Source organism: Anguilla anguilla, chromosome 9 (assembly GCF_013347855.1).
Source record: "Anguilla anguilla isolate fAngAng1 chromosome 9, fAngAng1.pri, whole genome shotgun sequence".
In the NCBI taxonomy this organism is placed as follows: domain Eukaryota; kingdom Metazoa; phylum Chordata; class Actinopteri; order Anguilliformes; family Anguillidae; genus Anguilla; species Anguilla anguilla.
Window position 1 is genome coordinate 49,052,787 of NC_049209.1, and position 13,858 is coordinate 49,066,644.

Genomic DNA, 13,858 nt, shown 5'->3' on the forward strand with positions numbered 1-13,858 from the left:
CATCGGAGCAGGATGCAAGTGAGCTGCAGGTGGCCCATCACCCACAAGGGGTCACTGTTGTATGATGAGACCTTGACAAACCTGCCGACCGCGCCCACCATCCCTGGGCAATGCTGGTTTGTCCGGATTTGATACCATTTACACCCCAGCCACTTAGTAGCACCTCATTGCATGATGTCGCAGTCACATTATGATGTCACAATCACATTACCAGCAAAAACCAATCAAACAAAAGAGTGGAAGGCATAATCATAATCATATTTCACCTATGGTGTCAGGTTTACACTGCATTAGTGCCTGCCCCCTGATAACAAATATATTACTAAGATAATAATTATTTTGTTGCGTAGATTGCATCTCTCCTGTAAGTCTGCACATCGGAGGTCAGAACATTGCTGGAAACGCGGTGTAATTGGGGTCGTAGGTCACAGGCGGCAGATATCGTCCGCCTGGGGGACTAGCAATGGCGCACTTCAAAGGATCGCCGGCGAGATAAGGCAACCTCGGCGGCACAGGTGTGAGACTTTGGACCGCGAGCGGAGCCTCGCCTCGCTCGCCCCCGGGAACGCGCGGCTCTCCTCTCTCTCTCCGCTCGCCGGCCGGCCGCCATGAAGATCGAATTCGCCCCCCCCGACGTCCCGCTCCCCCGGAGGCTGCAGACGGCGGCCGTGCTCCAGTGGGTCTTCTCCTTCCTGGGGCTGGGTGAGTGGCGCGACCCGGGGGCGTGACCCGGGCGCGGTCGGACGGGCCTCGACCGGTGGGGGGCGAGCGCTCCTTCGGGTGGCGAATGCTAACGCTAACGCTAACGTCCCGCGGCTTCTGCTGCTCCTGCGGTAGTCTCAGGTTGTTCCAGGTGTTGATGTGATTTTCGTTTTTTTTTCTTGCTTCCTTAGGCTGATACAGTGTGTGTGTGTGTGTGTGGAATGTGTGCTGAAAACAGGGAACACAGGGAGTGTGTATCGCATTATTCCAAGGACAAACAGAGCTATTAGGAGAACCTAGAAATGCATTTGTCACTCAGGATTCTCTAAAATGCTTCTGTGCAACTGGGGCTCTTTCACAATGTGAATATTCTTGATACCCTAGAAGTTTTGCCTTCTTGGTGTTGTGTAGATCAGATTATCTAAAGGACAACATTACCGCATGCAAGGTCAGCGGAGGGTGTGTCTCCGTGTGAACGAACAGCACGGTTAGTCTTTTGTATCTCGCCGCGAAGAGTGCCAGATTGCCATGGCTCCAGGTCCATTGTCACTGAAGCCTTAAGTGTTAAAACCTCCCTGAGCACGTGGACATTGACCTGGCATAGGGGTGCCTGACCCTGGTCCCAGTGAGCCGCAGGCTCGGCTGGTTCTCATCCTCACCTGACAATCAGAAAATCATGCAGGCTGCAGGTGAGGTAAGTTAATTGATGTGACTTTAAAAAAGTGATTAAATGCTGTGGGACAGTGAAAACCTGCGGAAACCACAACCCTCACAGATCAATATGGGGGACCCCTGAGGTAGTGGACTCTGGGTTCTCATGGACAGCATAGGGGAGGGACTGCACTGCGATTTCTCTCTCCCTCTCTGTAGTCCTCCTGGCCATCGCACAAGCCCACCCAGGCCTGATTCTCAAGCTCTCTCTCTCTCTCTCTCTGTCTGTCTCTCTCACTCTCATTATCTTTTCTGTCTATCTGTGCAAACAAACAAACAAACAAATAAATAAATAAATACAGCACAACGTTATCTCCCAAGAGGGAATGATCTCAGATGAGATGGATCTATGATTGATGTTCTAGAGGCAGTATAAATGACTAGACTGTTTTTTTGTGTAACATTGTTATGGCCCTTGTGGGTCAGATCTTTATTGCAGAAAAAGATTCCTTATCCCAGTGGCTTTAAAATTAAACTACCACTGTACCACAGCGCCCCCTTCAGTCTAACAGAGGAAGTGTCACAGATGTTTTATGCTTAACCTCACTAGTTTTATGCTTTATTTCTTGTGTTCCCTTCCCATGCTTCAATGTGGGAATCCCCAGAATTTCCAAATTAAAAAATGTTCCAATTTAAAAAAAAGGGTGGGGAGGTCCCTTGCTCCTGCATTTTTCCTCCCTCCCACCAAGAATATAAAGTGCAGGCTCTGCAGTCCTGCAGGAAGGTTCTCGTTCGTTTTCACTGTACCACAGCGCCCTCTGCTGGCTAACCGAGGGTAATGTGTTCCAGCGCCGTGCTGCATCGTGCTGTTCTTCGTCCTTCTCTTCACGCGCTTCTGGCTGATCAGCGCCCTATACGCCGCCTGGTGGTTCGTCGACTGGGACACACCCTCGCGCGGCGGGAGGCGGCTCAACTTCCTGTGCGACCTGTCCGTCTGGTACCACATGCGGGACTACTTCCCTGTGCGGGTGAGTGACAGGCGACGCGCAGTGCGCAGACTCCTCCCACCCCCCCGTTGCCGTGGCAATCAGGCCAAATGGAGTAGGCTGGGATGGATGAAAATGTTTTCGTATCAAACACTTAGCGCCAATAGTGGTCCAGTAGGTGCTTGTTTGTTGGGTTGCCTCTTCCACAAGACGCCAACGCCAACATCTCCGGAATATCATTCCAGGCTGCTGGTCAGCCGTTAAAGATTAATGGGTCCATTGTGAGATTCAGACTCAGACTCAGATTTCCTCTGACTCAGCAAGTTAATGCAAATCCAGTTCAGTGGCACCCAGAACAAGGAACCTCATGCATCTGCAATAGCTAAGGCAGTGGCTAAATATTCACATGGCTAGTGCATCTGATATCCTTGGGACACATAGTACCTTAAATTATATAAATTATTATATCATATCATAAATTATTTTTTTTTCTATTGAATTTATGGCTGTACAGATCACAAGCAGTAAAAGTTATTATTGTTCTAAATGTAAAATGTTGCTATTCAATAGTGTTATATCACGCATAATAAGTTAATTTGGCGTAGACTGAGGGCATGTCTAGTCTCAGATAACTACAACCTCAGCGTCTGTTTCCACTGCTGACACAACAGAGCCTCTTGCAAATGTCCTTTAAGTGCAGCAAGTTAATATATCTGACCGGTGTTTTGACATGTACCAAAAAGGTCCTTCTCCCACAAATAAGTTATTCTAATGGTGACATATTTGATTTCTTGATTGCCTGTAAAAGTTTCTATCCCTGTTATTTGGTGAATTTGTAGAAAAGATAATAATTTCTTCCTTAGTCAAGCCCTAGGCGTTCCTCCCAGGGTAAATGCACAGTCACAGACTGCTGGCTCTTCTCCGTGGCTGTTTCTTCCAGACTTAATTTTTGCTGTGTCACTGTCTTTGGACTTCCCGCGGTGCACAGACACACTCCGCATTCTTGTTTAGAAAAAGACTGACAAATGTCTTGTGATGTTGCTTCACTGAAGATCAGCTGACAAAAACACAAAAAGGAGGTCACAAAGATATCTCTTTTTTGAGGGAATTAAAAAAAACATCATATGATGTTTTTAAGTCTTTCTAAGACACACACACCCACACACACACACACACACACACACACACACACACACACACACACGTATATGTATTTATAAATGTGTTTGTGTGTTTCTGTCTGTGTGTGTGTCTCTGTAATTTCTACACATTAGAAGTATTTAAAATCTCTTGTCTGCAACGTTTTGAATATCGACTTGAATATTGTATTGAATATTTAATTGAACATTTTGATCCTCTTTCTCGACTTCCCGTTGAGGCAACGGTACAATAGTAAACACATCATGAGCCTCCTTAAGAACCACCCCCCCCCCCCCCCCACCCTTCTCCCTGCCGCAAGTTATCATTCTCCTCAGCGGGAATGGTGAACCTTTGCAGTTTGGACTTTTGAGCAACTGCGATATGTCTGGAGCACCACCCCCCCTCCTCCCCTCTTCAGGCTGGCCTGGGAGTCCCATTTACGTGCCAGGCGACAGGGCCATGCCAGGCCACGGAATGGTTGCCATGGAACTGTTGCCATGTCCTGGCAGGATCCAGAACTTTGGCTTTTCCAGGGCCTGCCAGCCTCCGTCAGCACTTATCTGGTCCCAGATTTCACATCTGTTGGTTTTTTTTTTTTTAGGTTCACCATTAGCTACGTGGTTCACAGGGTGTCGGTTCTGTACACTGGCTCGGGAAAACGCTCTCGTCCTCGTTCAGCAAGCTCTGGCAAACCGTGCCGCGAGAGTCAATAATTTTTTAAGGAAGTATGACTGCAAACGGCACACAGCAAAAATTCAAAAGGTGCACAAACACACAGGTAGAACAAGTGAATAGAACTGTCCCTTAGGCCTGATCAATATGTTTCGCAAACGTCTTTGATCATTAAACCGATCGTTCTGGCGTATATTGTCCTTGCTGGTTGTTGAGGAACACAGTTTGATATAATATTCACTCGCTCACTCACCAAAATTTGCTGCCTTTATGCAGAAAGAAAGATATAATTGAATCTTTGGTCACAGTTTAGCTATTGTGACAAAAAAAAAACATAATTGCAGGCTCATTTTTAAGAGGAGATATAAAATGATTCATTATTTGGAAGAAAAATAAAACCAAAAACAAGAAAGAAAAAAAAAACCTAATTTGAACAGAGATAGCTACGGTTGTTGCCAACGTGTCAAGCTGTCTATTCATGTTCCTGGAAAGGGGTTTTCCAGAATTTACTGGTTAGTTGTTAACCAGGATAATGTTTGGTGCAAGTCTGGCGATGGTGGGTGGGTGCATATGTTTTTCCACATTGAGTAGAGTAGAGTATATGGCCTTGGGAGGTATAAACAGTACAATGTCATAATGTTCTCCTGAGTATTCGCTTACCTGATGCAATGAGCCTCAAAAGTGTATCCTTCTGGCTAATCACTGCCATCTTGTGGGTAAGATTAGCTATGTCAATGCCGTACATGGAGTGCAGTCAAATTGAAAGAATAACCCAAAGAACCTTCTTCCTTAAAACCTGCTTTCTGACGAGGGCCTGCTATGTAACTCATATAATTGTATATGAATAACATAGAATTCATAATTTTCTTTCCAGCATGTGATTAATTGAGACATATTGTTAAACATTAGATTTTGGTATTCTTTTAGTTCTTGTTCATTTAGGCCATAAGATTTGGTCAATAATTTTCCAGGATATGTCAACAGTTCCTCATAATTAAATAAAACTGCAATAGATTTAGTCTTACAGCATGCCATGGCGGTTGGAGTCCTGGCTTTTATCCCCGTATGTTTTCCAGGTCCCACTTTTGACTCTGATTTATCATAGTACCTTTGAAAAAGCACACTTAAGGCACTCAAAAAACTAAGAGCAAAAGCCTAGCTGTGTAAATTGATTATGTGCCAAAATGAATATACGGTTTATGTGTGAAACTAAATGCACAGTCGGTGTTTCTGCTAAGCTAATAAATTGCACGATGTATCAATTGCTCTGTACTGCAATGTATCAATGGATACTGCTGTGTAGTAGTTTTTTTTTCTCTCTAAAAGACGTGTGTTAGTTAGCAGGCTCTTAAACAGATTGGTAGTTTATCATTGTTGTTGTTCAGACGTGAGCTTGACCTTTAGCCTTTGTAATGGCCGTCAGCCAATCATTGCCTCAAGGGGGCGAAAATGACAGAGAGGAGCGGGACTGGCCGACAGAAAAACAGGGCAGTCTGCGGGGATTGTGCTTATCCAGAGCCACACGTGCTGCTGTTTAGGGATTTCTGTGAGAGAGGCTTAGAGGCCTAGCGCTGGCCGCTCTGGTTTCTACGGGGATAGAGGCTTGGGGGAAATTCAGCTTTGTGTGTCTGTCATTAACAGTTACATTCTTTACACAAAGGTGATGTCCTGCAAATATCTTCAGTTGTCCGGTTTTGATGAAGTGCCTTGCAGATTAAGCACTTTGCTCAAAGGCACAATAGTTGTTTCCTATCTGGGCACTGAAACTGGAAACCCTGTTTTCTAATCATTATATTACACCACGTCCCACTTGTCAATCTATTTTCCAGTTATCAATTTCTTGTCATAAGGGAATTTCAAGAGTATTAAACTTAGGTAGAATTATTATCTTTATTATTACTAGTTTGCAATCCAGTAGTGGTTCAGCGCTAAACATACAGAGTCTCCAGTCCTGTTCCGCCCTGGATTATTTTAGCGTACTGTGATTATTAAGTTCACTTCGTGTTTGTGTAAGTGTGGCATTTTTTGGCCTAAAAGAAGTAAACGATGTAGAACTGTGTGTGATTGAGTCTGTGTGTGAGTGTACGTGCAGACGAGTGTATGAGTTTGTGTGAGCATATCTGCATGTGTGTACATCTTTAGCCGTACCATATTTTACAGCCGACACCTACGGAAGCGGTGTTAATCAATTTATATAACGAGTTGGCCGCAGGTCCGGAGATATCTCCCATCCCAGAACATCACATCTTATCTTCTGACCTTGCGTCTACATACAGTAATGCTGACCCTCTGACAGTATAAGGGTCAAAACAGGTTTCTCACACACGGAGAAAAACATTCCAAGATAACGCCCCTGAAGATGTTTTTCTCCGATGTTACACACGTCTTGTTTACTCGTGCGGTAGTGAGGGTGAGGTACGCAGAAAGATCAGGGCCCGCTGACTCCTCGGAAACCTGCAGGGGGCCATATGTTCACATTACCCGCCACGCAAATTAATATTTTATTTTATGAAATAACTGAACTTTTAAATGCACGTTAACTTTATGAGGCAAAAGAGCAGGATGCGATATCCCAGAATTCCCTGTGACCACCCTTAACAAATTCCCACATCTCAACTTGCCTGATGGTTTGGGGGGGGAATTCCCTGCCGTGTGACTTTACGCATCATTCGGATAGAAAATGAGAAAAAAGTTTTGTTTTTTTTGCTGAAAAACAAACAAATATTTGAAAAGAAAAGGAAAGGAGTGAATAAACGGAGGGATGCGCTCTGTGCAAATTGATTGGGGCCGAGGCTGCTATTCATTATTAATCCGTGATCGACCCCGGCCGTTCGGCGCCCTGGCCCCCCTGACCAATCAGTGGCTGTTACAGAATCTGAAATGTGCGGGTTTCTGATACAATGCAAGCTCTATGAGGGCTGACTGCATTTAAAATCATGATAGAAGAATTGGGAGACATGGCAACAGCAGTGCGACCAATCAGGAAAGCTGGAAACGGGGGCTCTCAAAGTTCTTCTATTTGCAAAATAAAAGTATGTGACTGGCTAACAATGCAACCCTTGTCTGTAATTGGTGGATGTATTTGACTAGCTAACAATACGACCAGGGTCTGTTATTGGTAGATGTATTTGACTGGCTAAAATGCAGCCAGTGTCTGTTATTGGTAGATGTATTTGACTAGCTAACAATACAGTCAATCTTTTATTGGTGGATGTGCAACAGTGTGATATAATGGTTAGGGAATGGATCTTGTAAATCAGAGACTGCGGGTTCAATATCGATATGAGGCACTGCCATTGTACCCTTGTGTATATGACACTGTATAAACTGTTTTTTATGTAGAAAATGTAAGCTGTACAAGACTCTGGATAAGAGCATGTGGTAAATAGACACATGTAGATGAAGAATCAAACATTTTGCTCCTGTAATTCCTTTTACTAAGAATTAACAGATCACAAGCAAAAACGCATCCCTCTCTTAATCCTAGACAGGTTAAAAATGTTTAAAAGGACAAACAAGTGGAGGGATCAACCTAAAAATCTCCAATCAAACACATTCAGATCACAAACAGCTATTTAATCTTTTTTTCTAACCCTGTCATTCTTTAAGGTGCAATGATGAACAGGGGACTGGAAACCCCAGGAAACCTTTCCTGGGTTTGTTTTTTTATCCTTGGATAATCTTGCCCTTTGAATCCACGGTGATAAAGTCTTTCACAAACAACAGTCTGAATGACCTGGAATGGTGCAGAGTGTATTTTACACCGGACTGCTGACCTAAACAAGCCGAAGAATTCATTGGTTGATTGTCTTGTGAGAGAGAGAGGCCCTGGAAGCTCTGATGTGTTTGTAAACACAAGATCCGGCTGAAGGCGGATCGAGAGCCAATCATTAACCTGGGACACACGGCCTGCTTCAAGCTACCTCGTGATTGGCTGGGAACAACTGATAGGCGTGTTTAAAACCCAATAAGAGTGACAGAGAATCGTTTTGCAACTTGTTTTTTGTTTTTGGCAGCATATATCACTTTTTTAAATACTTTTTCATGATATGCGTCACATTTAACGATATACGATATGTGAATCTGCACCGAAAACATTAGCACACTACATGTACCTCGTCTGCATATAAAGCCAAAAAAGCATTGGGAATATCAATTTAAAAATGCGTTTTAGCATTATATTTATGTCATGCATGTAACTCAAGGGAGAGTGCATGTTTAAGTTTACTTTGGCTTGGTGGGATCCTATTACATTAAACCATAAGTCACATGACCAAAAACAGCTATACAATGCCTTATACGTCTTTCTATGTCAGCTAGCTGTCATATCTTAGTACTTGGGATTAGTGAAAAGAAAATAACATGCACAAGGTATAAAGTACTCCCGAAAAGTAATCCCTCTTCTTCCTGGTCCGCCGCAGCTGGTGAAGACGGCGGACTTGGACCCGCGGAAGAACTACGTGTTCGGGTTTCACCCCCACGGAATCCTGGTGGCCGGGGCCTTCACCAACTTCTGCACCCTGTCCACGGGGTTCCCCTCGCTGTACCCCGGCCTGACCCCCCACCTCCTCATGCTGCCGCTGTGGTTCAGGGCACCCTTCTTCAGGGACTACATCATGTTTGCAGGTGGGGGGAAACCACGCTGAATTGTGTCCTTACAATGGGAAAAAAAACTACAAAAAGACCTCACAAATGTATGAAAAAAGCTACAATCAATATGGCAGAGGTTTTCTAAACAGCCCAGTATACCCACTACTCCTATATCGGACTGGTTTCATGTTTTCATCAATGACGCATGCAGCATCATGAATTTACTGAAAATGCCAAAATGGCTTTTAAAAAATGTCAAAATCTCAAAAAATCCATTCATTAACTATACCTGCTTATCATGGGCAGGGTCGTGGGGGGGGGGTAGGGGGGTGCTGGAGCCTATCCCAGCATGCTTTGGGGTGAGAGGCAGGAACACACCCTGGACAGGCCGCCAATCGATCGCAGGGCACACACACACACCATTGATTATCCCTTCTGTGTGTCCCTAAACGGATCGTTAAGCTGCCCCCCCCCCCCCCCCCCTTCCTGTTTTTACGGCCCCAGGTCTGGTTCCCTCGGACAAGGACAGCGCCAGCTACCTACTGCAGCGGCCGGAGGGAGGGAAGGTGGTGGTCATCGCTGTGGGCGGGGCCCCGGAAGCCCTAGACGCCCGCCCGGGCGCGTACACCCTGCTGCTGGCCAATAAGAAGGGCTTTATCAAACTGGCAATGGAGCATGGGTAAGGCTTGCTTGTGGGGGGGGGGGGGGGGGGGGGGGAGGAGGAGCATTTGGGGGGACTTCCTGTGACATCAGGCTTGCTTGTGGTGGGGGAAGGAGCCTTTGGGGGGACTTCCTGTGACATCAGGCTTGCTTGTGGGGGGGAGAAGGAGCCTTTGGGGGGACTTCCTGTGACATCAGGCTTGCTTGTGGGGGAAGGAGAATGGTCACGTAAATCTGCTTGTGGCTGTTTGACTGCGTCACTGCAATCAGTATTGTGTAATATGAATGCAGCCATCTTAGAAACAAAACATCTGTCTGCTTCAGTCTGCTGGTTTAGCCCTCTTGATACATGTACAAAAAAAAGAAATACAGTGACAATAACAGTGAACTCTGATCAATCCACTTGTGAGAAATAATATCAGTGAAAATCTTGATTGGTAAAAAGTAAAGTGTGCACATGATCAAAACTGGTATTTGTATTTTCCTCTGCGCACATCATAATTTTAATTAGACTCTCTCACCCTCTCTCTCTCTTTCTAATGGATGACACATATTCACACAGCCAGGTGACTTAACACGATCACTTTTCTCTTTCCTTTCTCTGCATCTCTCTCTCCGTCTCTCCTCCTCTCTGTCTCCCTTTCTCCCTGAAGGGCCCCTCTGGTGCCCGTTTTCTCCTTCGGGGAGAATGAGCTCTTCAACCAGGTGGACAACCCACGCGGCACTTTGCTGCGATGGGTCCAGGAGCGGCTGCAGAGGCTCATGGGAGTCTCGCTGCCCCTGTTCCACGCCCGCGGGGTCTTCCAGTACAGCTTCGGGCTCATGCCCTTCCGGAAGCCCATCCACACCGTGGGTGAGTAGCGCGACCGTTCGTCCCGATTGGCCGCCGGTTTCCATCCCTCGTCCAAACATAACAGACAGCCAATCCGATCGAGCGAATTGGAAGACGCCCACAATGTAGGCTGCCATGGAGATTTTTTTTTTTCTTCCAATTCATGCATGGAATTTCACTTCATTTCTTGAATTGACTAAACTGAAATGAAATTGATTCTAGATTTGTTTTGTTTGTCCTGCATAAATATAGATATTTTCTTTGAGCACCAAGTTTATATCAAGCAATTCATCAATGGATCCTTTAAAAAAATATTTTTTTAGAAAGCTATGCATTTTGAAAATGTGCATTTTGATAGATATTTAAAAAAGAATCTGTGCTATTTGTAATCATCAAAGATTCAAAGGTTACTTTGCTCTGGTGAATATCCCCCTAAAATTGCGGCATTACCAAAACCCCCTGGCTCCCAGACGGTTGTGACCTGAAATGAGTCTGTATGAGTCATTCGGTTTGGCAAAACCACAACTCTTTTTTTTTTTACCCCCACCTCGTGAAACGTGAGGCGCATCGATCGGAGCAGGTCACCGATTGTCAGTTGAAAGGCAGCCCGGCGGGGGGGGGGGGGGAAAGGTTTCCTCGTTTTTGGAGAGGTTAGCGGTGAGGGTTTTTTTTTCGGGTCAGGACGCTGGGTCTGCGCCGAGCCGCGGCGCGCTACGCTGTTCGGCCGGTACCATGTGACCGCGGCGGCGCACGTGTGCGGTGGGCTGACCCCGGGCCGCTCGCGTGCGCTCTCCCTCAGTCGTTGGCGAGCGGGGGTTGCCCGAGGAGTGGTTTTTTTTTTCCTCTGCACCGAAGCGCTGAAGAACGCACGAGCTGATACGTTCTTGCTCTTGCGTTGTCTCGTCTAACCTCTTTTACGCGCAATTCTTTTTTTTGCACAACGTGTTTGTCATACCAAATTGAAATATATATTTTTGCTCGACTATATTGCTGTGCAGTTATTTTATGCAGAGTGCCCCAGGCCAAATTTTCTCCCCCTCTCCTCCGCAGTGGGGAAGCCCATCCCGGTGCAGCAGAACGAGAAGCCCACGGACGAGGAGCTGAACGACCTCCACGAGCGCTACATGAGCGAGCTCTCCCAGCTGTTCGAGGAGCACAAGGGCAAATTCGGGGTCCCCGAGGACAAGCACCTCACCTTCGTCTGATGGACCACCACCACCACCGCCTCCTCCTCTTCCTCACCCTCATCCTCCTCCTCAGGCACACCGGGCCAGAAACACGATGGATCAGCTTCGCGGTATTCCAGACGGGATTCCCGTTAGTGTGATTGACACATCGCTCCGCGTTCCCGGTATTCCAGGCTGGACCCCTGCCCCCGCTCTCGCGGAACTGAAATTGGAAGGGGGCTCATTCGGGACTCACAGAGAACGATCAGGAAATGCATTACTTAATTATGACAATGATGATGATGATAATGATGATGATGTTGACAGCAAGAAACTTGTTATTGATTATTTCATGTGATCCTTAATGTGTCCCTTTCGCAGACACTGTAAATACCCCACCCTTAGCTGCCACCTAAAATAGCCGAACTTCTGAGCTGATTGTATAGTCAATATAATTTCATGCTGCTTTGAACTCTTCCCCATCTAAGTATAGTCTTTCGGGGGAAAAAAAAACCTGAATAATAACCAGAAAAAGGCTGTTTCATAGCTTTCATCTTTCTTGCTCTTGCTCTCTCTCTCTCTCTCTCTCTCACTCTCTCCTGCTAAATTCAAAATTCTAATTCAGAAATCCTCTGTTTGACAGTTTGCAGGACAGGAGCACTGCAGTACGTGCACGGACATAATGCCATGACATCCCTCTCAATAATTGTGAGCACTAAATTAAAGTGTGATACGTCAGTACACAAGTATGGAGTTCTTCATGGGTGGGATGCTTTCGTTACACTTAAACCAATGAAGGGGAGCCAGCTCTCAAAGCCAGATACCTCCTCATTAATCTTCATAGAGGTGACACTGTCTTTGCTAGCTATTGCAAAATGCTTGCAGATCACGACAAGTGCGAACGCAACTTTCATGAGCATTGCCCTCTACAAAGAATTCTTGTCCCCGATCAGTTTGGAAGAAATTCACACTGCAGTTATGGTATTTTCCCACAAACAAACTGCTGCTTAAACAAATGCTGCTTGCCAAATAACACAATTTTCCTACATGTTTCTAACACCTTACAAAACCACTTTGAAATATATTTTGTGTTTACGATTCTTTGAAAATTTGTTCCAAGAAAGCAGAACTGTTTTCCGAGTGTGAGAGCTGTAAAATACCAATGCATATGCGATAATAAATCCGACGGTATTAAGTAGTTTCGTCCGCCTCTTGTGCGGCTGCTTTTGAACGGGCAACTCCGCAATTAGTGACAGCCAGGGCGAGGGAACACTGCCCTTCCTCTGGTTTGGCATCGTCCGCGACACAATGCAACCGTCCCCAGTGTTTTTGCAAGACCGTTGTTTGATTTGATTTACAGCAGGAGTGAAGTATTTCCAAACAGCAAGTCTGGCTCGATATCCCCTTACCGATTCCAAAAAAAATAAAAGAAGTGGGGACAGAATCCCAGGACGCTGTGTTTGGCACGTACGGGCAGATAGGCGAAACTCAGCCCAGTGTCCTTAGGAGTTCGGCTGGGGGGCAGGGGGGTGGGACCTGGGTGGGTGGGACTGGGGGGGGGGGTGTGACCGGCGAACCAGTGGCCTGGAAGCTGCCGGACCTCGCGCAGTTTAGGCGAGATTGCATGCCTGCAGCCAACAGACAAGGGTCTATTTCGGTATCCAAAGCAAATGTCCATGGCATGTGCAGAGGGGTCACTGATCATTAGGAGAGCTTCTGTCGGTCACTGAGCTCTTTAATTGTGTCCATATCGGTTTCATAAACTGCTTGCGTGGCAATTAAACGTACAAATTACCATTAAATGTACAAGTTCCAGCTGCCTGTTTTCAGACAGACCTGGCCAAATCTTCTTTTGCCGCACCAGGAAAAGAACGGCAGGGAAAAGCATTTTTATCTTCAACAGGAAGCATCTTCTAGAGATTGCTTTCAGTATTTTTTCTTCCAACGGGGCAGTTTTCTTTTAGGGGATTCTGGCCTGGTTCTTTTTAAACAAAGTATCCAAATCGTTTCCACTGTATAGTGTCTGTGTGACAGAGTCTCCATAAAACGTGCAATATTAACGGAACCGAATGGAACCGCTTTACCTGTACTGGGTGCAACTAACACAGGCACACAGTTCACCTAAAGACTCAGTTTGCTACTTTCAGCTCTTTGTGAAATAATATTAAATAGTAGCTATCATTTGATCACAGTTTAAATAATCTGTGATTCTTTGATTGCGTTATCATTTTAGTTATGAGCAGGGAATATCGAAATGCATCGTTTGCAACGTGGCTCGTCACCAAACCGTTTCGACGGCTTCTGACCCACCAAGGGAGGCAACGACGGGACGACCAGACGTGTAGCAACCCTGGCCGAAATCCAGCAAACGAAATCGCCGCCGCGAGCGCGTTTTGTAAAGCAGTCCCACCGCTCGAAGCTGGAGCCGGCGAACGCCAGCTGTTGTCTCCTGCCAGCTG

General features: G+C 45.9%; 1 protein-coding gene across 1 annotated transcript; it reads left to right on the plus strand.

The window, feature by feature from the left end:
• Nucleotides 1–525: 525 nt before the first annotated feature.
• mogat2 (monoacylglycerol O-acyltransferase 2) lies at nt 526–12,597 on the plus strand. Its single transcript, XM_035432867.1, has 6 exons — nt 526–702; nt 2,203–2,381; nt 8,573–8,777; nt 9,246–9,420; nt 10,055–10,254; nt 11,284–12,597. Exons 1-6 carry the CDS (start codon nt 609–611, stop codon nt 11,436–11,438), a joined length of 1,008 nt encoding a protein of 335 aa, XP_035288758.1. The 5' UTR covers nt 526–608; the 3' UTR covers nt 11,439–12,597.
• The last annotated feature ends 1,261 nt before the right edge of the window (nt 12,598–13,858 follow it).